Source organism: Harmonia axyridis, chromosome 4 (assembly GCF_914767665.1).
Source record: "Harmonia axyridis chromosome 4, icHarAxyr1.1, whole genome shotgun sequence".
Classification (NCBI taxonomy): domain Eukaryota; kingdom Metazoa; phylum Arthropoda; class Insecta; order Coleoptera; family Coccinellidae; genus Harmonia; species Harmonia axyridis.
Window position 1 is genome coordinate 39,690,580 of NC_059504.1, and position 25,676 is coordinate 39,716,255.

Here is a 25,676-nt window from a genome sequence, read left to right on the forward strand (position 1 = left end):
CAATGTCTTATACGACATCGTATAATGCTATAAATACAAAATAGAGATTACTGCAATAAAAATGGCCGCGTTCAGAAAAAGTCAAACCCTCGAAATTTATTTCTACAAGGGGCCACGCTGTCTGGTCTTTCGGCCGTGGTCCTTTCTCACAGATTGCATCTACAGGTATTCCAGCAGATAATGCCCCTTATGCGGTGGTTGCTAAAGGTCCATATGGCGTGAAACAAAAGCCGATCCATCATTTCTAATGTGACGTGACAGTAAGCACCGTATTTTGTCTATTGTAATCTGCCTTTTGTTGTCAGGGTAACCGGCGCTCTTTTAAAGCTTTTTTTTCGGATTTTATGAATTGCACTCATGTAGTCTGTAGTAGGTTATTATTTATGTTTTAACCCATTCAATTCGCTAATTGTATATTGTGGCCCGAGTTGGAGTTTTGAATTATAGACCGGGTTTTCATGGGGTACTTTCCAGTTTATGTTCTGCTTGGTGAATCGATCGTTCCGGTTTTCCCTTTTTTGCCCAGAGAAATTATAGAAATATTTATGGGTGATTGTACGTTGTTTTTGTATCTAGTAAACACGAAAATCCGTGTTAGGGGCTCATCTTTCAACTTTAACGACCGGGGTTAGATGATTTCCATGACTGGAATGGATGCTTCGAATTGTTTAACTCATTTATTCTGAATCAGTAGAGAAAAAAATATTGTGAACTCTCTTGAAAACTCATGAAGAACGATGATAGGTTTAAAATGTATATTGCCTACGATGATACCGAATTCAATATTCTTTACTGCGTCGTTACAGCAAATTTTTGGTAATTGAATCCAAATTAATTTCAGTCAAGACTTCCAATAAAAAAAATGAAGGAATGTTGGTTGATGTGGAATCGTATTTCTTATGTAACCCGCTTAAAACTAATTGAAACTGGTTTCCACCTTTGGAACAATAATTTGAAATTGAATTGAGAATTATTCCATTGTTTCTGAATATAGTGCTCAAAAAATGGCTAAATTAAAAAAAAAAATTAAAAACTTTCAGACAATGATTCTGGCACTATGCTTTCTTATTCTTCAGTTCAATATTTTTCACACTATCATATAAAGGTACCAATTTCTAATTTTCGCATGCGTAACTCACAGAGCATACCTACTCCGAACCTTCTATGCCCCAACCCATAACATAAATATTGAGGCATAGGAAATTTCAAGTCTGCACATGAGTATATCTAACTGAAATTCCTCTGGAACCATTTACAATCTGATCCTAATATCCATACAAGGGCAACATCTACGGAAAATTTCATCAAAAAGCAATAAGAATCATAAAAATCAATGTTGTTAGAAGGATTTGCGAACATACAGACTGACAGAAAGACAAACGCGAAGCCAAAGTTGTTCAAAATTTTTTGAAACGAATTTTAAGAACGTAAATAAATCCAACAGAGCTCATCTTCATTTTATAAATGAGACAAGAACTGCAAATTTTACACTCAACGCTCTGCGATGCAGGGATCAGGGAAGACTTCCTGGGCTGGCAATAATCTGTATTGAACACGTAAGTAGCAAAATTGATTTTGAAGATATTATAGATGATTTTGCTAGTATTAAATCCAGAAAGGTACAATTATTGTGATTTCCAAGAACAGAAATAAAAACTACTGAATAAAAGGAGGTCATGTTATTGATACTTTTTCAGCAGGGGCGCCAAAATATTCCTTGCTTCAGGCGCCAAAATTGTTCGCGCCGGCCCTGCGGTGTGCCATTAATTGAAACAAGTGATAGTCCGAGGGAGCAACGTCTGTAGAATACGGTGTGTGGGGTAGGACTTCCCATTTCAACGTTTTCGAGTATGCAACAATGGTTCGAGCATTGTCATGCTTTCAAATCACTCTATTATGTCTCTCGTTATATTGCGACTGTTTGTCTTTCAAACATATTAATTGCGTTTGATAACGATCGCCTGCGATAGTTTCGGCCGGTTTTAACAACTCATAATTCCCTAAGGCGAGCTGGTTCCACCTAACTCTGAGCATGACCTTGGAACCAAGTAATGCCTTCAATTCTGCATCTTCGAAAACCTCCTCTATTCCACCGCCATGCTGGTCTTCGACGTCAAAATCGCTGTTTTTGAAGCGTTGAAACCAGTCTCGGCACGTTCTTTCACTAAAAGTGGCCTCACCATAGGTATTTGAGAATGTTGTAAGAGACTCAGCCGCAGATTTCTTCATATTTAAGCAGAAAATTAAGACTTCATTGAAGAGTAAATTGAAATTTTTAGGACAATTTGAAAGTTTGAATGAACAGGTGAACAAGCACGAATGCAAAGGTGACGGATAAATTTTTCAAGTAGAGAAATAACGAATATAAACCCAGATTAAAATTCTACCAGATATCGAAGTAGAATACTATAAGTTTTCTTGGGTAGCAGTAAATCCCATTTATTCATTGTATCCCTTCAACGACCATGTTTGTGCGAACGGAATCGAATGAAGATCATCCATTACAGAATGTGAAGTGAGGTAAGACGAAAACCGTTCCATAATTCCCTTTTCACACATTGTGACACCACAATAGCAATGAAATACTGAATCAAAAGTCAGTAATTGTAAAAACAGCCCGGGTTGTCATCCTGTCAAACTGTGAGACGTTCTTTTCTTAAACCTCCTCCGTGTCCTTTTCACCTTTCTCGATCCAGCTTCAATTCTACCTCCCTGTTTTGCTGGGAAAAGTTTGCACCAAATTTAATTTGATTCGTCTCGATAGCTGCCCCGTAAAAAGGGATCACCCAATAATTTGGTTCTATTGTGACAACGCAGGTATAACTTCAGCAAGGGTTAGATTTTTTGTGTTATTTTACAATTAAGAACTTTTTAAAAATGGATTTATTTGCGGCACCTTGGGACGAAAGGGCATTCTCTAAATGAAGGGGTTGTCCCTTTTGGCTTCCGGAATGGGGTGATTCTATCAAACGGAAATTCATGACGTCTGAGATGGAGCATTGTCTCAACTCCTTTTGATACTGTAAGATGTTCACTGCTGATAAAGGTACAACTCGTCACCTCTGAACTTTATAAAAAAAAAGTGTATCATTCTGTTCGGAGTTCACACAGCGTTGTTGTATCAGAATGATTATTTTTGTTCAGTCCAGTACATATTGTGAACAAAGTTTATGGAACCTACATTTTCACTCGAAGCTAACAAAGTACCAATTACTATTGCCGCATTTTATGAATAGTAGTAACAAAAAATGAATTGGGGAAAAACAAACTAATATTTTGGGTGATTCAAAACCTGGAAATTTCAAATCTGGAATGAAATAATACTAAAAGACACTTGAAATAGTCCATCAGTTGAAATATTTTCTAGTTGTTGTTTCATCGATTTTCATTTTTCTTCCTAAACCATATCTTCTATACCCTTAATAGGTAACACAACCATTATTTGTGTTTTTTCTGTTTTCAAATTACGTTCAGACAACTCCTACATATGATGTAAATGTTGAGTTATAAGGGTTGGCACTGTTGGCAGTAAGATATCGCTTCGCGATAGGTCCACCCATTTAAAATTCTATACACAATTCTGAAAAGTATGAATTTCGCAATAAAGAGTTCTAAAAATAGAAATAATAACAGCCGAGCTGTACAACATAAAACTACCTATTATACAGATTTCGGTTGGAACTGTGCCTTCTTCGCCCATACAATGTCTTTCCCTCTTTCAAAAGGAAGAGCTATTAATTGAGAAAGTGAAATCTGTTGCTAGTTGTGTGAAAATCATTTGGAAGATGTTTTCATTATATGGTATATTAAAGAATTGCTAGATGATAATTGACTATGAAGATGAGTTCAGCTCTTACGAACTCTTGGTGAATGAATTTAAGTGAACCTTCTTCCTCTTGCAATGTTTATCATAATGGATGTTTGCAAATTTGCAATATCTCATCTCTACTTTTCGCAGTGTGAATTAAGATTCGTATGGTTCAAAGTCAAGTCCACTGTCGAATTTTTCAGAGCTAAGACATCCTTTTACTGCCATTCTTTTGCGGCCCTCTGATTTACCCTCATTTATTAGTTGTAGGAATGGGTACTTCGCATGTCTCATATGTGCCTCAAATGAGCAATTATTTTAACCTTAGTATGTCAAATTTTAATACGAGTACCTATAGTATATTTGAAGACGAAGTTCGTGTTGTCAAGCCTTGGCTGAAGTTGCAGATGTAGGTACTTATTCTGATTCTGCGTATTTATTTCATTACTAATAAGAATTGGTTTTGGTGGTTCACGAATAGATTTTCATCTGGTACACTAAGAAAACTTCGCAATGAGAAGTATGCCATTGCTGAAATACATGAATTACATAACAATTAACAACCAGAATGGAGAGAAATAGAAATAGCGTTCGTTCGTTTCGATGTAAAAAACTCCTTGATAAGCAGAGTGTATTTGCTGTCCCAAATATTGTAAATAATAATTTTTCTGAGAGTTGGGCTGGCAGAAGTTGGAGAAGTTCTATTGAATGACACCCAAGATCTACTGAGTGAACATCTTTAATTTTTTTCTGTTGGGTGATTTGCCAATTCCCGATAGATCATATTCTACATAGTAGTAAAAGATTTTCCAATAAGAGATTTCATTTGGATATAAAAAAAAACGAGAATATCTAAAGAGAAATCAAGTGATGTTCATTTCATTATAGAGAGGTAGGTGTCTATTAACGATGAAAAACGAAAATTCCATGATCAATTCGCACAATTGTGGCTGTATATCCTTTATAACTTCAATTCCATCTTTGATTGACGTCTTGAATCGATTGTGCGGCATTGGTTTAGACGTTATCGTTCGAGTTGTCCTAAAGAAAAAAGTCTGAAGGTGATAAATCACAAGATCTTGGTGGTCAATTGTGATCAATAAGGACTTGAAAATTTCTTGCAAAAATTGAGATTGTTTCATTGCTAGTGTGACAAGTAGCACAAGTAGCAGTCTTGTTGAAAATAAACGTTGTCCACATCAATACCTTTCAAATCCAGTATTAAAAAACATTAATCATAGCTCAGTCCCGCAAGATCGAAGAGGAATTGACAAGCCTGAGTTTTCGTCAATACTAAGAACTACACGCTACAGCAGGTTTCTAGTCTTCACATCACCAACTTGTAGGGATTCACGGCTTGGCTTGATATTCAAGCTACTTGGCTGAAGCTCAAGCTCAAATAGCTTGAGCTTGACTTGAAATCAAGTTTAAGTCAAGTTGTAGTTTTTCAATGTACTCAATAAATAAATACTTGACTTGACACTGAAAAACTACAACTTGACTTGAGCTTGAGTTGATTTCAAGTCAAGTAGCTTGAATATCAAGCCAAGCCGTGAATCCCTACCAACTTGTTCCAACATCTCAAATGTTTCAACCAGTTTCACTATTGCCTGCGATTTCAATGCGTTTTGGAAGCGTGTATCGTTCCATTTTTAGTAGTAGCTCAGTTTTTACTTGTCAAATGTGATAAGAGAACAGCTTTAAAAGTGACAACTGCCCAGATAGCGGGCTATTCAAAACTTCTTATGGAAAAACCCTTTATCTACTCAATATCGTAACTGCAGCAATGTTACAAGAGGAAAATGTAGCCGATGAAATTTTTGGTTCAAAATTTATTGCTCTTCCAATTTTGCAAATGATATTCGTTGGTAAGCTACGAGCAGACCACATGAGTGAATACATCAGCGAAATGTCAAAAAGCAACAAACTTTCTCTCAATCAACATGTTTATCAATAGCATCGAAAGTAAGTTCGATTTATTGGAATCGAACATTTTAGGCCTCTGAAAAACAATTTTGATGTTGCCAATACTACTGAAGAGTTTTCCCACTAGAAAACAAGCCGTTACCTTTGCCAGTAAGAAACATAAGCTTGAAATAATCAGTACAATCTACAATATCCATTTTTAGCAATTTCCTCATTTGAATTATTTAATTCCACTTCAACACTCCATTCACAAAACGAAATACTAAAAATTCTTCTCATTATCCACCATGAAATCGAAATCTCCCCTCTCTCTCCTCGGACACAATGCCCCAAATTAATGGAAGAAGGACACGACAAACCAGATAAAACCCAAACGTAACACTTTCAGGATGGGGCCGGGCGTTGTTTCAAACAAATCTCTCTTCAGGACCGGCCCTCTCGACGCAAAGAACTCTGGCCCTTGTGGCCGCGCTCAAAAGTACGTAAAATTGGATACCGTGGCGATAGCTTATTGTTGGAGTAATACCCTATTCTCTAATGCCACACACAAACGCATTGTCACGGCAAAAAGACCATATGACAATGTATTATATCAGCTATTCGTCGCATTGAATCCGCTGAGCAGTTTTATTCTATTCAATATTTTCAACAATGGCCGTCTGCTAAAATATACACGCGTTTCAAATGCCGTAAGGTTTTGTTCTTTTGTGCGACAGTGTCGGACCCATTCACCAGTTTTTGTTGAGAAGGAAGTACGAAACAAATGCGAAAACGAGGAGGTTCGGTGTTTTCCTCTGAAATTCCGTTTCGAGATCGTAGGAGTGTTCAGGTAAATTGGCGTATTCGGTAGCTTTTTGTCAACGTGTTTTGGGCAGATTGGAGCACAACCGGATTGACCTTCTTGCATAAACATTAAACTGGTTTACACTATCACTCAATGAATTTTTAAGTTTGACGTCCTCCATTTTTATCCCTCAAATTTCATGGATCAGATTGAAAAGCTGGAAAGATCAATTTAAACTGATTTTGAGAGAATTCTTCAGTAGGTAGTGTTATAATACCTACTGAATAGTTCTCTAATATCCATGTAAAAAAGATTAAACAGATTGAGTCAAAAATGTGTAACGAGCATTCTGGAGGTGATAGTACATTGAAAAATAAGTATAGTTTGATTAATAAACTTTGACCTAAACTACATATAGATTTCAAAGTTGATAAATTTTAAAAATTTCTCCGCATAACTTCTGAAGGATGAATGCCACCAGATTGAAATTTCATGCATGAATGTATGTTGTTGAAGTACATTTTTTTTTACACTTCTACATTTCTGATATTGTTATGAAGGGTTATTTCAGAGGGTGAATCATGCTTTTTTTGGAACAACTTCTATGGTTATCAATGAATCTCGAGATGAATGAATCTACTGACAACATGTGACTACAAGAACTTAAATATCTCGAAATGGTTCATTTTTTGTATTTGGATGAAGAGTACCCTTTTTGGTGTAATTTTCTTCGCTCTATCGAATACTTCTATTTTTTTCACCAAAACGAATACAACGAATGAAGTTGTCCAAAAAAATCATGTTTCACCCACTAAAAACACCATTTACAATATCAGAAATGTAGAAGTGTAATGAAATAGTAATTTACGTAACAAGTCCGAAAAATAGGGTTTTTTTGGACGAATAGACAAAAGTCTGTGAGTCCAAAAAAACCATTTTCGGGCGTGTTGCGTACAATATTTTTTCGGCAACCATGTAAAATAACACTATCGCTGCTGCTTTCCATATTTTATTGCGATTGCGATCAAAAAACATGCAAATTTTTGACAACTAATTTCATATGAACTGTCAGCCGTTATCTCGGTTGCTATGGATTCTATGATTCTTTTCCGGCCTAGTCCGGGAAATGCTACTTTCTCAGAGAAAAAGCGTCCGGGAAGTGAGCACTTCCCGGACGGTTGCCGAAAAAAAATATTTTAACAACATTCATTTATGCACGAAATTTCAATCTGCTGGCATTCATCGTTTAAAAGGTATGAGGAGAATTGTTTTTAATTTTATCAACTTTGGAAAGTTAGGTATATCTCCCTTAATATGCATTTGGGGTTATTTTACAATGTACTATCACCCCCAGATAGCTGGGTACACAAATATGCAAATGATACAGTGAAGCGATTCACAATTCAATGAGTCATCCGATTATGAATTAAACAATTGCGTGTTACATTAATAAAAAGGGGAAGTTGATATAATTTTCGGTGAAACCAGAAGTCAGACAAATCTAAAATTAATCTTTTCCAACAAAACTTCACTATAAAATTTCGTGTGTTTATTCGATTTTCCAGTCTCTCTTTGAAATATTCTCACCAAAGGTTTTCGTGAATCACCCTGTATAAAATACATATAATCTAGTTTTTAAATCCTGAAGTCAACCAGTTTTTGTTTTGGTTGATAGATGAACTAGAATTTTATACAATTTTAGTTTACTATCTAATGACTCAGAAACAAGGATGAATAAATCAACAAAATCTAGAATTTTATGTGATAACAATTTAAGAAAACTCAATATTTTATTATTGGTGAAAATCAGAGCCATGAATTTGGATGGATTTAAATCAAAAAATCCAATTCGAACTTTTTTTTCTGGCAAATGTCTTCGTATAGGTGTACAAATATTCCTTCGATTTTTCACTTTTCATATATTAAATAAAATCAGGATTATTAGGAATTTTTCATTGAAATACATTGGTTATATGATAAATTGCTCAATTGGTTATATTCATTCAAATTTAGGTAGGCATTTAAAGTAAGCCCCTTCAATGAATAACCGAATTACCAAAACATTTTTCAAAAGCAGTCTCAGGAACTGACAGTACTACTCGAGATTTTTCTTTAGTAGATATACCTCGTTTTAGTCAGTTTTCAGAAGAAAAATTCGTAGCCAAATTCATAAGTTTCATTTTCACCAATCTGGCTTTCAACAAAGAATTTATTTCAAGCTCTCCGGGACGCGAATGAGAATTTTGAGGGAATTTCTTGATTTATTCAATATTTATGCACTTTGTTAAAGTCCCAGACACTTCTAAAAACACCTAATAGAATAAACAGTTTTGTTCAACTAAACGATAGATGATGCTAAACTTCGAATAGCATAAAGGTCATTGTGTTACAATCTACACATCCTTGATGATTAATGCTTTCGGATTCAGTAAACTCCAAATTTACATCCTCAAACTGACCCAAAAAGAAAAAAAAATCAGAAAGGCCATATATTCTAAAATAGTCATATCCAAAAATCAAGAAAAAAAAATAACACATAACTTGTAATGAACCATAAAAAAATCCACTTTCGTTTGCCTTGAAGTTTGAAATTTCGAAGTTTTAACATAACATATTAGGTAGCTACATGTAAAATTAAAAATTTCTCTTTTTTCAACTGTTCATCCCCACAATCCCATCTCATTTTCGGTTATATATGTACACAAAAAAAAATTCCAAATCAAAACCTAAAAACGTCATAAATCGGAATTAAAATTGAAAAACAGATGGTCCAAATGCAACAGTTATCGCCGAGAAGACGCTACACATCTAAATTATACCCTATAAACTGTCCCAATAGGTATCTTGACCTCTAAGCATCCACGCACCTTCTTTCTAGGTACCTACCGACGATCAGGTTCGTTTTCGTTTATCGACCAGTCCGAAAGCCAGCATGTCTAGCATGATGGGTCTTCAGTCGCCGAAATGTCTGGTAGGTCCATCGCAGGACCATTTGAATAAGAAACAAACCCTAGGGTCCCACACTCGACATTCCTTTCCAAGGTGGTTGATGCTGAATGAATGCAGTACAACGGAAAGTGTGAGACAAATTTATTCAACGATACTCCGGAATTGTATGGAAATTATTGACTGAGATGTATGGGATGATGTTATACAATATCGTCTGATACTATATAAAGAAGTTACACTCGTTTTGTTTTGTCTATTGAGGTCGATTCGTTGTGTTTATTTGATTTTTGAGCGCTTGTTCTCTGGACAAATCGCTCGATCATTTACTCAAGATGTCTGTTATTTTCGAATTTTGATCCAGAAATGGTCTCGAATGATTATGAATACTTCCTTAAATTTGATCGGTCATATACATGAATACCTTTCGAACGGAAGAATCTAGAACCTTGACATTTTCAGGGTAGTTTTGGTCGGTTTAGATTGGAATGCAATTAAATTAGTTACTAAAGTACTAAAAACAATTAAACCCTTAGTTTACTAAGGATTTCTGAATAAGACCACTTGAAATTTTGTTTTTCAAAACTGCCGTTTTAATCGAAATAAAAATCTTCACTTAGATATAAAATGGCAATTTCAAGCCTCGTGTAAAATTTCATGTTGATCGCCTAACTTCGAACAATGAAAAAAAGAACACAAAATTTATGAAGATTATTATTATCATTTAATATTCCCGTGACCACAAAACCGACAGAGTTGAGATTAATTGTTTTTTTATAACGGGTGCTTTAGCTGCCTGTGAGGTTCTGATGGTTGTTGTCAATGGTTTGACAGTTGAGAATGCAAACTGTATTTATATTTATGTTCAGTTAGGCCACAACAACGCTTTCAAATTGTGGAAATATACTTTGAAAAAATGAATCTATTCGCTAAGTTCAGAGATCACATTTTACGGTAAACATAATCGGCCTAGTAAGCAAACAAGTTATTCATCGTTTTTGCACTAGTTTTACTCTTCTCGATTCAAAACCACCAACAAGACTAAGAATTATGCATACCGAGGAGAATATTGTTATTGTTCTAGGATCTAAGCTTCTGAGTAGTTCGTAGAGCCTGGTACCGAGATAAAAATTTTTTTTAATAAAAACATGAAAAAAACGAAATATCAATTTCATTCTGTTATTCCAAAGTAGATTGATCCATTTTCTCAAAATTTTTTAGTTACTCAAGTTGACTCATTGCTTGAAATGAAGACCATAATCGAATTGTCGAATGCAGATAAGTGAAACCTCCCAAGTAGCTGAAGCTTTTAACAGTCATTTTGCGTCTATTTCACCTAGGCTTGTGGAGGAAATGAAAAATAGATCAACAAATGCAACAAAAAATAGTTCACAAATGATATCGGAGAAAACTGATGAAGCAGAGATTTTGAAGGTGATATAGGCCAGTGTGAGTCACACAGAGCACCTGGATTGGATTAAATATCTTCAAAAATCTTGGAGCATATAGTGAAGCCATCAGTATACCTTGTTGATCTCTAACTGAAAAATGGACAATTTCCGGCAGTACTTAAATCTGCCGTGATAAGACCTCTGTTTAAATCTGGAAGTAATACATCTTATGGATAATAACTGTCCTATATCCATAACCTCAAGTTTGTCGAAAATCTTCAAGAAAATTTTCCACAAAACAACAATGAAATTTCTGGATGTCTGCAGTGTTCTGACCAATATTGTTTGTTTTTTTAGACTGTACAATCTAATTTCCCTTAAAAAACAAAACTTTAATATAAATAAAGACTGTTAAAAAACAAAGAAATGACTGTTTGGACAGATCTATACCATATTTGTGTGTTTTTCTCGATGAAGCTAATAAGGCATTCGATTCGGTCGATCATAAGGAATTGCTCAGAACACTGGAGAACTATGTTTTCGTCGGGATAACACTGGTTTAGTTTAGAATTTTTTTGACCGGAACAAGTCAGTGCGTTCAGGTTGAGGATTCATTGAGCTCCTTCACTGCTGTTACTACTGAGGTTGCCCAAGGTACCATTCTCGTTCCCATTCTGTTTTTGAAATACACGAATTTGGAATTAACACGAAGTCAAAAATAATTCCATTTGCGGATGAAAATGCAGTATTTCTGGACGCCGAGACATGGCAAGAATTGAAAATTATAGCATATTTGTGTATTGGTACAGCCTCATTCTATGGTTTGCTGGGCTGGGGAAGAATTGCTATAACTCATCTAACGAGCTCTTCAGAATGGCTAATGTAATGTCTATAAGGCAGTTGTTTTTTTTAACGTTTGACGTTGACCAGAGAAAATAACATAATATGTGCCAGTTTTCAGGAGCATGGGCATGATACTAGAAAGAGAGGACAACTCATTCTATACGCTCTATTAGTGTGAAGTCACACACCGCCATTTTTGGTTCTCCTGTCAGTGTTCGGAATCCAAACAAATAAATTGTTAATCAAATTAGTACGGTGACGTTGAAGGAATTGGCTTATTTTCATAAATAAGAGTATTTGAGCAACGATTCCAGTATTAATTGATAGACAGAAGGAACGAGGTTGATACCAGTAAGTTTGAATCCTGTATCATTCCCCAGATTTTGTAAAAAGCCGTGTTTATTAGTTCAACTTCAAGCTCGAACTTACTGGCATTAATCTCGTTCCTTCTGTCTATCAATTAATAGTAAAATCGTTCCTTAAATAATTTCTCAAAATAAGCCAATTTCTTCAACGACAACGTACTAATTTGAATGACAATTTGTTTGTTTGGATTCCGAACACTGACAGGAGAACCAAAAATGGCGGTGTGTGACGTCATCACTAATAGAGCGTATTGCCGACCACAAGTCGAAAGTCGTGGACAGAGAAAACATCAAGGATAAGACATACAACATTTTAAATTTGAACATAAGATCAATCACAAATAAAGTTGAACTCCTAGAAAAAGTCTTGGAAGAGGAAGATATACATGTTGCTGTGTTGACTGAACACTGGTTGAAGGAAAATCATACTGAACAACTAATAGTGCAGAACTTTGCCTTGGGTGCCCATTATTCTAGACCAAATGGATATGGTGGAGTTCTGATCCTTCACAGAGATGACTCAAAAATGTTGCCACTGGAGTGTGTGAGGAAATACTCTGTGGAAAATCACATTGAATTGGCTGGAGTTTATGAGAGACTTCATAGAAAAATTATAATTGGGGTATACAGACCACCACAAGGAGATTTTGAGGTGTTTCTGACAAATTTTCGGTCCTGTTTGGATGAGTTGGGGTGCATGAATCTGGGTTATGAAGAAATCTATGTTGCTGGAGACTTCAACAGTGACTTAATAAGATGCAATACAAATGGAAGAAACCTGCAGAATCTAATGGGTGAGTTCAATCTCCATGCTAAATTCAATGAACCTTCTAGAGTATCAATTGAAACTACATCTTTAATTGATAATATATATTCAAATAGTGATACAGACTCTGATCCATGTACGATAGAACCACATATTTCGGACCATAGAGGACAGGTGTTACGATGTTCTGGTATGTTAATGAAACCTAAGAAAAGAAAAAGTAAATCAGTAAGAAATCTGGGTAAACAAAGTTTAGATCGATTCATTGAGGTACTCTCAAGTCAGTGCTGGGATTTCGTATATTCCGACTTATCTGCGGGACAGATCTTTGACAGGTTCTGGGCCCAAATTCTAGAGATCTATGAGTTAACTTGCCCTCAAAAGGTTTTGAAAGTTGAGAGAGGATATTGGGTGTCAAAGCTGAAGAAAAACAGGGAGATCAAGGAATTGAAGAACAGGTTAGATGCGCTTTCAGTGATACATCATATAAAAGGAGATTCAGATAGTGGAAAAGCATATAATGTTTGTAAAAGATTGTACAGGGAAAAATTGGTTGAAATAAAGAGGAAAGACAATCTTAGAAAAATTAAGAACTCATCAAACAAAACCAGGGAAATATGGACGGTTATAAGGGGTAATCAAGGAAAAAATAAACAGCATGATGAAGCAGAAATAAATCCTATGACCTTCAACGAACATCTTTTGAAAATAGGTAAAGATATTGAGAAAAACTGCCCAAAAGTTGACGTTAGTTCTGGAGACCTACGGAAAAAAGCAGGAAAATTCATGCGAAATTCATTTTTCCTAAGAGAAATAACTGAAATAGATGTCCTGAAGATAGCGAAGAAGCTCAAGGGTAAAAAATGTAGAGATATCTATGACATGTCACCGAGCATGTTGAAGCTGATCATTCCAAGTATAGCAGAGCCTTTGGCAGAGATTATAACGAGATGCTACAGTGAAGGTTATTTTCCTGATCAGTTAAAACGTGCCAAAATAATTCCTGTATTCAAAGGAGGAGATAAATCTGAACCTTCAAACTACAGGCCTATTTCAATACTCCCAAGCCTCTCCAAAATATTCGAGATTGCTTTGAAGGATAGACTTTCGGAATTTTTCACGAAGTACAATATTATATGTCACGAACAACATGGCTTCCAAGAAAATAAGTCCACAAGTACAGCAATAACTTCGGTACTGGTTGAGGTTGCAGATGCTTTGGACTCAAGAAAGAAGTGCAGGCTGATGGCATGCGATCTGAGTAAGGCGTTTGATACCCTTAAACATGATATCTTGCTGCAGAAGTTGGAGAGCTATGGCATTAGAGGTGTCCCGCTGAAGTTGATCAGTAGTTACTTGCAAAATAGATATCAAAGAGTTTGTATTCAGGATGAGTACTCGGACTGGGGATGTGTGGAGTGTGGAGTTCCTCAAGGGTCCATACTGGGGCCTCTATTATTTTTGATATACATGAATGACCTACCTCCAAATGTTAAATCACACAGCACAGTGCTCTATGTTGATGACACTTCATTCCTCACAATTGGTACTACTGAAGAAGAGCTCAAAGATATTTCATCAAAGATCCTCGAACAGGCTGAACTATGGTTTAGTGCAAATAAGTTCAAAATAAACAAGGAAAAGACACAATATCTCACCTTTGAAACTAAACCCGCGACTGAGATGAACCTGAAATTCCTGGGTATATATCTGGAACCGAATTTGAAGTTCTGGAAACACATAGAAGAATTAGAAAAGAAATTGTCAGTAGCTACTTACCTCATTAGAAGATCTAAACAATTGGCAGGAAAGCAAGCAGCCAAAATCGCTTATTATGGATATTTCAGTAGTGTTTTGAATTATGGGTTGCTGTTTTGGGGTGGTGGACCTGAAATGAAGAAGATTTTTACAAAACAAAAAAATGCAATTCGTATATTGTGTGGATTGGGGAGTGCTGAAAGCTGTAGGAGTTACTTCCAAGAAGAGAACATACTCACACTCACCTGTTTGTACATACTCTCCTGCATCCTATACATCCACGACAACAAGGAGAAACTGACGCGAAATGGAGAGTTCCACAATTACACCACAAGGAATGCGAGGAACTTTTCAACACCATATCATAGGGTCGCGGCGACTCAGCTAAGCATTAACCATGAGGCCATACAAGTATATAATAAGATTCCTGAAGCTTTCAAAGTTATGAACAAAAATAAGTTGAAACATGAAATAAAGAAAATTCTGTACAAAAAAGCCTTCTACACAATGAATGAGTTTTGGATTGGCCATTTTGAATAGTTTGTCATGTATATATAATGTTTGTCTTATACTCGATTATTGACTATCAATGTCTAAAGATTTAACCTGTTCTGAATGTTAATTTATTGGTTTTGTTTAATTTATTTCAATGTTAATTTATTTTAAATTTTGACTTTATTTATATTTACATTTGATTATTATAGATTTGATGAAATTTATTTAACTACTTTGAACTAGAATTTATTGATGTATTGACGCCCCATGGAATATGTTGATGGGTTAAAATTATTCACTTGTATATTATTGTGAATAAATAAATAAATAAATAAATAAACAAAGGGCCTGAGATCACACCTGTTCCTAGTGCCTCGAATTCACAATGGTATCTCTCGAATTTTGAAAATGCCTGGTATCAAGAAGAAAATTAAAAGTAAAGTAAAAGAAATAAACATTTTTATAATAATAATAATCATCATTTACTATTGGATATAGAAATCCATCCGCTTTTTTAATTCTGTACGATTAAAAACATCAGATCTGTAACTTTCAGGTAGGAGTTAGAGTTTTTGCCCACGAACAATTCCAAAGAGAGACGATTGGAGTAATAAACCAATATGGAGAAGAAACGCGCGAGAACAATCCGAAAACAGACAGCTCCCAATATTTCCATTTCCATCCCTTGTTCTACCAGCCAAACCCGGACAAACAAATGGAATAAAAACGAATTTTCAATTCCAACCGCCATTGGAAAACTCGGAAAAACAAAGTAATCGCCGAAGAATGAATGACAGGTCCTAGATACCTAGCGGAATTAACAACAAATAACGTACACGTTCTTCAAAAATCGCGTATATCGCTGTAGCACCAACGGCGTCCATTGTGTCCACACTATTAGTAGTTTATTATAACGTCAGACATAAAAGAATTCGATTTAGCCGAAATGAAAAGGACGCTTTTTTCCAATCGGGCGTTTTTATACGTCCTGAAAGACACGCAGTCTAGTCGATAAACAAAACACGGTCGCATTGAAACAATCCGCCCGAAATCCCAATTTCAGCTCTGCCAACGGGTTTATCGGGAAAAAAATTTGTTTGCTTACAAACCCGAACGTTCTAAGTAATAGATTTTTTACGTCACAATGACTATCCGATAGATGGGAGATATGGAATAAATCATTTCCGAGTGAAAAAACATCCCGGACATTTCACAGACAGGTATCGGGAGAATATTAGTGATTTATTGTTGATAAGCAAGCGGAGCAGAGGCTTTTACTGGGTTGATATATTTCAATCATACGCTGGCCTGTCGCAAACAATGATGAGGTGGAAAAAACCACTCTCGACCAGTGGTCGGCAATATACTTCATTGGTCTACCCATTCATCGTTAATGCATTCATTCTATACACCTGCTAAAGGGTTCCCTCTTTTAGCTGATATGATGGATCATCTGAAACAGTGAAAATAACTGGCTGTTTTCAGGATCTTTAGTTATAGTAGGTGTTTTATCTACTCGTCATCGGTTCATTATTTCTTACAGAAAACTACTAAATTGTTTATCTGTCCAATTACAAAGGGCCCAATGAGAGGTTTTGAATTAGGGATTCACGGCTTGGCTTGATATTCAAGCTACCTGGCTTGAGCTTGACTTGAAATCAACTCAAGTTCAAGTCAAGTAGTAGTTTTTCAATGTCTAGTCAAGTATTTATTCAATAAGCACTTGACTTGACATTGAAAAACTACTACTTGGCTTGAACTTGAGTTGATTTCAAGTCAAGCTCAAGCTACTTCGCTTGAGCTGGAGCCAAGTAGCTTGAATATCAAGCCAAGCCTTGAATCCCTATCCCGCTATCTGGGAAACTGTCACTTTTTGAGCTGTATATTTCGACATACTACGTCATTAACTTAAAATGGAATGCTTCAATAACTTATTGAAATTGTAAAAACTTACTACAAAAATATTGAAAATTTTGAACTCGCAGCACCTTCTCGATCGACAATTGTGAAACTGGTGGAAAAATTTGAGCAGTTCGGAGAAGTTCATGATGCTGAGATTCGAAACAGTGTACGTCGTTTAGAACAACTAAGAAGTTGCTGCAGTAGCACGTAGTGTTGACAAAAACCTAGGTTTGTTGATTTGTCGCCGATCATTATAATTAGGCATTCAACAAACGAAATTACATCTTATTTTTCATTGAGACTTACACAGATCTTAAGACTTTTAAAGTTTGGTTTACAAATTCACGGCTAAGCTTGATATTGAGCTACTTGGCCCAAGCTCAAGCTAAGTAGCTTGAGCTTGACTTGAAATCAACTCAAGTAATAGTTTTTCAATGGTAAGTCAAGTACTTATTGAATAAATACTTGACTTTCGACTTGAACTTGAGTTGATTTCAAGTCAAGCTCAAGCTACTTAGCTTGAGCTTGGGCTTGGAATTCGTGAAGGTATCGAGGACACACATCCGCAAATGTGCGAATTGTTCATGGAAAATTCCATGAAAAGGATATGGTGCTGGAACCATAGAGTACCGGCGATTTGTCTGATATCGTTTTCTATCGTTAACTTATCTTCCTCTTCACAATGAAATAAACATCCAATGATTTCACTTAGAATATGCTCACGTGACTTCCTTCTTCTAAGGTTTGAAGTATGTGCTAATACAAAGAATTTTAATTCAGATTCAAAAACCAATCTTGAAGATGTTATGTGAAATAACACATGATATAAGATGAATTGCTAAAAATTTAGTATCACCTTAAATCTTCATCTTTTTGCGAGATCAACATAATTGTACAACCATTATTTTGTTGATAGTTGAAATATTTTGATTTAGTGGGAACGTTTTTGTGAAAGATCACTTCGAAATTTCATTTTTTCAAGTATTTGAATAAGTGCTACTAATACCTATTCAACAGAACCTACTCAAAATAAAAAAATTCACTATTTTGTGAAATATGCTGGATTTCAATCGTAGCAATTACTATGAATTGTTCAATGCAGTAGTTTTCATCAGTATTAAGTATTTAGGATAATATTTATATTTTATATTTGTGTAGTTATTTGTCTTTTATAGAATTAATGAGTATGGTTAATTTAAAGCACGAAAGATCTTCAACATACATTTCCGAGGGTAAAACCAAAACATTCACTTAGATCCCGAACGAACCAATCATCCCAATGATCCACCCTTCCAATCTCAGAACCTCGCTGATTGCTAATTTTGTCACCATCAATAGGGATCCTGAAAAATCCAGTATTCAATCTGTAACCCATTCAAAATATTGTCAACTCACCCATTATCAATTAATTCACCTTAATTCAATCTCATTTATTATCCTCTTCTTCCAGAGACGTTCTATGGTGATACGCATTTTCATGGGCGATCAATCAAACATGGCCACCTTCCAAAGATCCCGCCGAAGAAAATAGACGCGAAGGCCCAAAACTCATGAATGAACATCAGACAGGGGTGGATTTATTTTTTACGGTGTATTAGTTTTTAAATACTACTTTGTTACCTTGCTGCCCATTGTGTATAGAAACCCTGAATGATCAGTTTGGTCCAGCGTCAAAAGCACAGTTCCTCGAAAGTAGAATGCTTTCTTTATCGTCCTACTTGTGGAGATGAATGAAGCGGGAATAGAATAGGAATTGGCCAATTATGCTTTTTCTTTGCTTCGAGTGTTAACAAAGCTTTCGAATACTATGAGAATTGTAGCCAAAAATCTTTCATTCTCAAATTTGCTGAATGAACACGTAGTAATAGTGTTCTGTAGGGGTAGATTTTACAAATTTCGGCATTTTAAGAGGTTGGCACCGCCTCTGATTGTATATGGACTTTACAATTCACAAGTTGTTTCCATTCAACTTTTTCTTTCGTTATTATGGCGAAATCACATCCATTCATGGTGGCAAGATTCTAAATTTAGAGGATTTATTGAAATATAGGTATCGCGTCGAATTTATTGACTCTTTTGTTGAATTCATAAGTATTTGATTTTTCTTATAAGGGTTCTGAATAAAATTAACAAGAATTCATTCAAAATTTCCCGAAAACAATAAAATTATTAGGTACTATGAATAACTTAATATAAATTTCAAACTGCATCACCTCTATATCAATGAATAAATACTTTTTCGAAAGCCATGATTTTAAATTTCCCAATAGTTACACTATAAATAACTCATTGTTTCATGTCCCACTATTTTTTTTGACAATTTTTTCTATTTTATGTACTTCAGTTCTTAACTTTTAGTAAAGTATTTCAAGTTTCAACTGAAGAATATCATTTATAAGAACATTGATTCTGTAAGTAGATAGTCGGTATACCAGTTCTGCAAATGATGTCACACCGCCATTTCAGTTCTCCTATCAGTGTTCGGAATCCAAACAAGCAAATTGTCATTCAAATTAGTACGTTGTCGTTGAAGAAATTGGCTTATTTTGATAAATAAGATTATTTAAGGAACGATTTTACTATTAATTGATAGACAGAAGGCACGAGATTAAAGCCAGTAAGTTCGAACTTGAAGTTCAACTAATAAACACGGCTTTTTATAAAATCTGGGGAATGATACAGGATTCAAACATACTGGTATTAACCTCGTTCCTTCTGTCTATCAATTAATACTGAAATCGTTCCTCAAATACTCTTATTTATGAAAATAAGCCAATTCCTTCAACGACACCGTACTAATTTGAATGACAATTTATTTGTTTGGATTCCGAACACTGACAGGAGAACCAAAAATAGCGGTGTGTGACGTCACACTAATAGAGCGTATAGGAGGTTTCGAGAACAAGCATAAACATCATCCAAAGAATGGTGTGCCTATTGCTTCGTAATTTGTGATGTTTTCAAAGGAGTTTTTTTACGATACTTTTGAAACGGCTGCGAATAGAAATAGCACAAATCTCATTTTTTTTAACCCGTATTATTGAGAAAACTACTGATGACCATCAGAAAAAATTACATCTGATATCAATTCTATCAATCACGATTACTCAAAATTCCATGGAAATCTGAGAAACACTTTCTTGGAAATTGAAAAAGAAAAGATTATGTACATGTGAGATTAGCATATTATTCAACGAGCGGTAATGTAGGTCATAACTCACGCAGATGAAGTTTGCAGCACAAGCCGCAGGCAAGTGCTGTAATTTATCAAGTGAGTTATGACCATTACCGCACGTTGAATAGTATACTTGATCTACGACTATAACAATAAATACTTAAATACAAGAATAAAGAAAGAATTTTATTCACAAACCCGAAAATTTACCTTTAAACGTCCAAATTATCAAAGTGACATTCCTTCCCTCAATATTAATAATGGAATGTTCCCTTTTGCCCAACCGAATAGAAGCACAGATCCATTTTTTCCGATTTATTATAGTGAGTTTTAGCAGTGAGTTATTATAACTCACGTTGTTTGTTAATAGACCCTCATCATTGCTCAAAAGCAGTTGAACAATGAATATATAATTCAATAGGAGTAGATAAAATAGTTTATTGATTATACCTCATCTGGTGGTTAAATTGATAGCGGGAGACACTAACAAAACCTTCACAGAAAGAATCGCACTACACAAGAACCTCTAGAAGTCTAGGAGAGTATATAAAAAACTTATTTTATAAATTAGACTTCGAATTCTAATTTGAATCTCAGAAAGATTTCCCGTATTTTATATAATTTATTTTGTTCCTACAGACAACATTCAGTGATGAAATATTTCGATTTGTTGGGCCGATCTTGGAACTAATTCAATTTCAGTATCAACAACTCTCGTTCCTATAATCTAGAAGATATTTCCTCTTCAAAAAAAGAACTCTTCAGGTTCCACCGAGATTTGAACTCGGATCGCTGGATTCAAAGTCCAGAGTGCTAACCATTACACCATGGAACCTCTGATGATGCTAATGGTACTTGAAGAATCTTTTTTTTTAGTAACAATCAAGTTATTCAATATACATTGTAGATACAGATGAATCGAAATAAATTTACAGAAGTAAGTCATAATTACTGAAAAAAACTTGATTAGAATCCATACTTGAAATACCCAACGGAAGTAAAACAACTGAAAAAAAATTCAGGTTCCACCGAGATTTGAACTCGGATCGCTGGATTCAAAGTCCAGAGTGCTAACCATTACACCATGGAACCTGCGATAATAATAATGGTACTTGGAGCAAATTTTTTTTTTACTAACAATCAACTAACTCAATGTAGATTGTAGATGAAGATGAATTGAAATAAATTTACAAAACTAAGTGATAAATAAGTACTGCAAAAAACTTGATTAGAATCCATACTTGATTAATTAATTTTTTCTACATTCATGCAAAAAGCAAGACTTTATTGAACTATATTTAGTGGAAAAAGAAGTTCTTTATTGCAGTAGTGCAATAAAGTTTTTATTGCACTCATCTGTCATCTACTTCAACGTGCTGTCATCATGACAAACAAATATTTCATCCTGAAGGAAATAACGATGTACAGTTACCAAGTACTAGTACGTTTACAGCAGTAACAAATCAAGAAGTGGATTCAAAAAGTACTTCACTACGAAATATTCATATTGAAAATTGCACCAATTGTTCATTCACTTTCAACATTGAAGGTAAAAATGAAGTTTGAGTTAAATTGTTCGTAACGTATTAGTTCCTGTTTCAATGCAAATCGATATTAATAATGAAGTATTCAAGTTGCGCTTTTCATTTTCCTACACCTAGTGCCGCACCTCAATAAATCATTTTTTGCTTTTGCATGAACGTAGAAAAAATGTTGTATGCAACTCGTGCAAAAATTGTTTATTGCACTCGTCGTGTTGTCCAACTCGGCCTAACGGCCTCGTCGGACAATTTCACGTCGAGTGCAATAAACATTCACTTTTTGCATTTGTTGCATAAATAACTATTATCTGTTACTCGAAGTAAAGGAAGCAAAATAACTCATTAAAAATCTAGGTTCCACCGAGATTTGAACTCGGATCGCTGGATTCAAAGTCCAGAGTGCTAACCATTACACCATGGAACCTCCGATGATGCTTATGGTACTTGGTGCAATTTTTTTTTACTAACAATCAACCAACGTAATGTAGATTGTAGATGAAGATGAATTCGAATTGAAATAAATTTACAAAAGGTCGTGATAAATAAGAACTGCAAAAAACTTGATTAGAATCCATACTTGATTAATTGATCTTATTTGTTACTTGAAGTAACGGAAGCAAAATAACTGAAACAAAATATAGGTTCCACCGAGATTTGAACTCGGATCGCTGGATTCAAAGTCCAGAGTGCTAACCATTACACCATGGAACCTCAGATAATAATATTTGTACTTGAAACACAACAAAATTTTATATTCTCAGAATCAATCAAAATATTACTATGTAGATCAAATTTCACCGGAAAAATTTCTCGATTGTAACATGAAAGTTTGTTGTCTGGTAGTTCCTTGAATTACATTTTTTCAAAATCACTAGCCTTTAGGCGAGTGATAATTTTAAGAAAAAAAGTCATATTAACATGGCCTTGCAAACGCATTGTTTTCGAGATACAAGTTTTTAAAGTTTTTTCTATTCCCACTTTTTTGTGATGATTATTGATTATGCCAGTTTATCGAATCTTCATTTATCCTCGCTACAGATTGGGTAAATAGAAACCAACACTTATAATTAATTTATTCATCACAGTTTACTAACGGGATCTTTATAATAATTTATATTTTCCGGAAATAATTGTTTGAGATTTTTTTTTAATCAGTAGCAGATACGACAAAACTATAGTAGTGTAGTACTTCTTTGAACTGGATCAAAGCTTCATTTCACATTATTCTGAACTACTGTGGTCCATCAAAAAAAATCTTGAGGAAAGAAGCAGGCAATGTTGCAGAAAAAATATCACCCATTCAATATTAGCATACCTACCTATCACATGATGAAAACTTAAAATTGGATTAATTATCAATGACAAATTTGAGTTGAATATCTTGTGAAGGAAAGGTGTTTAGAGAAAAAAATTTGAAAAAAAAACCTTCAACACCCTGTATCTCGAAAACAAAAAGTTTGCGGGCCCAAGTTTATAGAACTTTTTTTCTTAAAACGATCCGAGGAATCTACTATTTCCGTTTGTACTTCCGATTCAGGTACACCCAGTATATTATGTAATTCTCTAATTACACAAAAATATGTGTGCAAAAACATGCAAAAGGAATCGTTTTTTGAAATTCAAAAAAATATCTTCTTTCAGACTAGGTACTATTTCCGTTATTCGATGTGGAAGATAGTATTCATAAAAATTTTCTATTCGAGAAAATTTATTTTTTGTTATGATCCTTTGCAAAGTGTCATAATCAATCATAACTTTCTTGTAGATTCAAATGAACCCTAGCATGCCCCATTGATACTTCACGACGATAACGCAGAATATACCTTTCTACACCAATAGGTCTCACTCATTCATCTTCTGGCCTCCACCACTGTCCTCGAGTCTACGTCGAATCGTAGAAGGGCTGAGCGAGATCCATTAAGAAAATCTACCTAGTCAATGATAAATTTCAAAGGCCAGCCGTCCATTTCTGGGCGCCGATGTGTCTGAAAGGTACAGACCCGAACTGACCGCTATTCAAACTACCACCCTCTGCATTTTTTAATGCTCACAGGTGTACTGTGAATGACGTTTCCCTTCAGAAATTCCGTTGTGTGAATGACACAGCTAGAATTCTAGACGCGTCAGCGGCGGGTTTGGAATTTCTTCTTTCGATAGATTCTGTTCCTTGTTATAAGAGTGAATGATTTTTATCGTGAGTAAGATCATAAGGGTATCTAATTTTTTCGGAAAAAATCGAAAAGACAAATTGCAAATCAATATTTTTTGCAGTGCAGTGCAGGTGCAAAAGTCCTCGTCTTCGACTCGGATTTTTGTTACCACCAGCACTCATGCTTTTTGTTAAGAAATATTACTTTGCATTGTGTTTTTCCGATTTTTTCACTGAAAAATTAAATGCACGAATGATATTCTACAAGACTATTTCATGTCAGATACTTTTTATCGATAGTAATGTAATGTAACAAATGTCAATTTTTGCCGTAGGTACCTAAACTCGAAAGAAATGCAGTTTTTCATTTAAAAACTATTATTATTTTTCATCTAAAAACTATTATTAATTAAAAATCGAGCGTTTGTGATTGGTGGAACATGAAACGAAGGAAATAGTCAGTTATGAAATCACAAAAGCATAGACAATATTCGATTATACACCGATTCACGAGACGTAGTTCGCGAAACATGTGTTTCGTATAATCGAAATATATTGTCTATGCTTGAGTTGGTATTCGTTATGATTATATAACGAATAATTTCAATAACTATCACAAAAGCACTTCATTTCGATAATTCAATGATAATTTCACTGTACTTGAGTTTTATTTCTTTGGCCAACGTCCAATGATCCCAATTTGGCAGGAGGCGAAACACCAAAATGATTATACCACGTTGTCAAGGTGTATATTCACTGATCAATACGCCGGATCTATGGGAAATTTACGGATTCTATTGGTTCATCAAAACATGAGTTAATATAATATATTAATATTATAATCTATATTATACATTTTCAGAAAAAACTTAAGGGAGATGTTGACTGAAAGTGCTCTCTCTACCTCAGCTAATATTATCTACATTGGACATGGTACATTTGAGGGTGTAAAGTAAAATAAATCAAGAACAAATTTTAGGAAGCATTGAATATTGGATATGCCGTTGTTCAAGTATGTTTTTATTCGTAATTACCGAAAATTTTAAATTTAGATCATATAGGCTATAAACTTTTCCAATGAGCGGTTTCATTTCGATATAAAAAAACACGAGTATATTTTCAGGGAAATCATCCCATGTTCATTTCATTGTAAATAGGAAGGTGAGCTATTAAAGACGGCAAAAGATTTTAGCCAGATGGCCACCACAGGTACGGTTGCAGCAGCATACCCTTTTTATGAATTTTTCCAAGACCAATTTGCACATTTGCGGCTATATGTCCTTGATAACTTCTTGTGGTTCAGAAAAAAAACTAGCTGTTAAAGTACAAGATCTCGGTGGGAAATTTTGATCACCCCTTCAGGAAATAAGACAGCCAGGAAATTTTTTTTGCGATTGTTTCGTTGCTTGTATAGAACTTAGCGTTGTCTTGTTGAAAATAAATATCCACAACCACATCAATTTCAATTCTGGCCATAAAGAAATCATTAATTGAAGGTCGGTAGCGCAATCATGGTTATACAGTTTTTCGATTTTTCTAGCATATTCGTTCTTATTGACAATTTTAAGTTTAGAGCATTTCAATATCTCATTTTGAAGTCAGATATTAAAAATCATGGAATAAATTTTTATATAGAGATGTTAATTGATTATGAATATGGAAATTTGCCGACAAATCCCATATTGTTCAATTTTCGAAAGAATTTTTATGAAAAATTAAATATCTTTAGGAAATAGTGCTTATATAAGTGCTCAGAATATGGGTTTTCTTAGAAATGTGCCTTATCGATTTCATTGCATAATTTCATGTTTACACAAAATTCAATCG

General features: G+C 34.8%; 1 protein-coding gene and 4 non-coding genes across 5 annotated transcripts in view; 1 reads left to right on the top strand and 4 right to left on the bottom strand.

Moving 5' to 3' along the window:
• The window catches only part of LOC123678717, a 28,110-nt gene extending 12,304 nt beyond the window's left edge, over positions 1-15,806 (top strand). The window contains exons 3-5 of the mRNA XM_045615869.1: positions 9,397-9,595; positions 12,423-14,998; positions 15,639-15,806. Of these exons, the coding sequence (XP_045471825.1) occupies positions 9,397-9,595; positions 12,423-14,998; positions 15,639-15,806 (2,943 nt within the window). The remainder of the gene's footprint in view (positions 1-9,396; positions 9,596-12,422; positions 14,999-15,638) is intronic.
• Positions 15,807-20,922: 5,116 nt separating this feature from the next.
• Positions 20,923-20,994, bottom strand: Trnaq-uug. The gene has a single exon. It is a non-coding gene; the product is annotated as a tRNA-Gln (tRNA).
• A 185-nt stretch (positions 20,995-21,179) lies between these two features.
• Positions 21,180-21,251, bottom strand: Trnaq-uug. Its single transcript has one exon. It is a non-coding gene; the product is annotated as a tRNA-Gln (tRNA).
• An 801-nt stretch (positions 21,252-22,052) lies between these two features.
• Trnaq-uug lies at positions 22,053-22,124 on the bottom strand. Its single transcript has one exon. It is a non-coding gene; the product is annotated as a tRNA-Gln (tRNA).
• Positions 22,125-22,339: 215 nt separating this feature from the next.
• Trnaq-uug lies at positions 22,340-22,411 on the bottom strand. Its single transcript has one exon. It is a non-coding gene; the product is annotated as a tRNA-Gln (tRNA).
• Between the last annotated feature and the right edge of the window lie 3,265 nt (positions 22,412-25,676).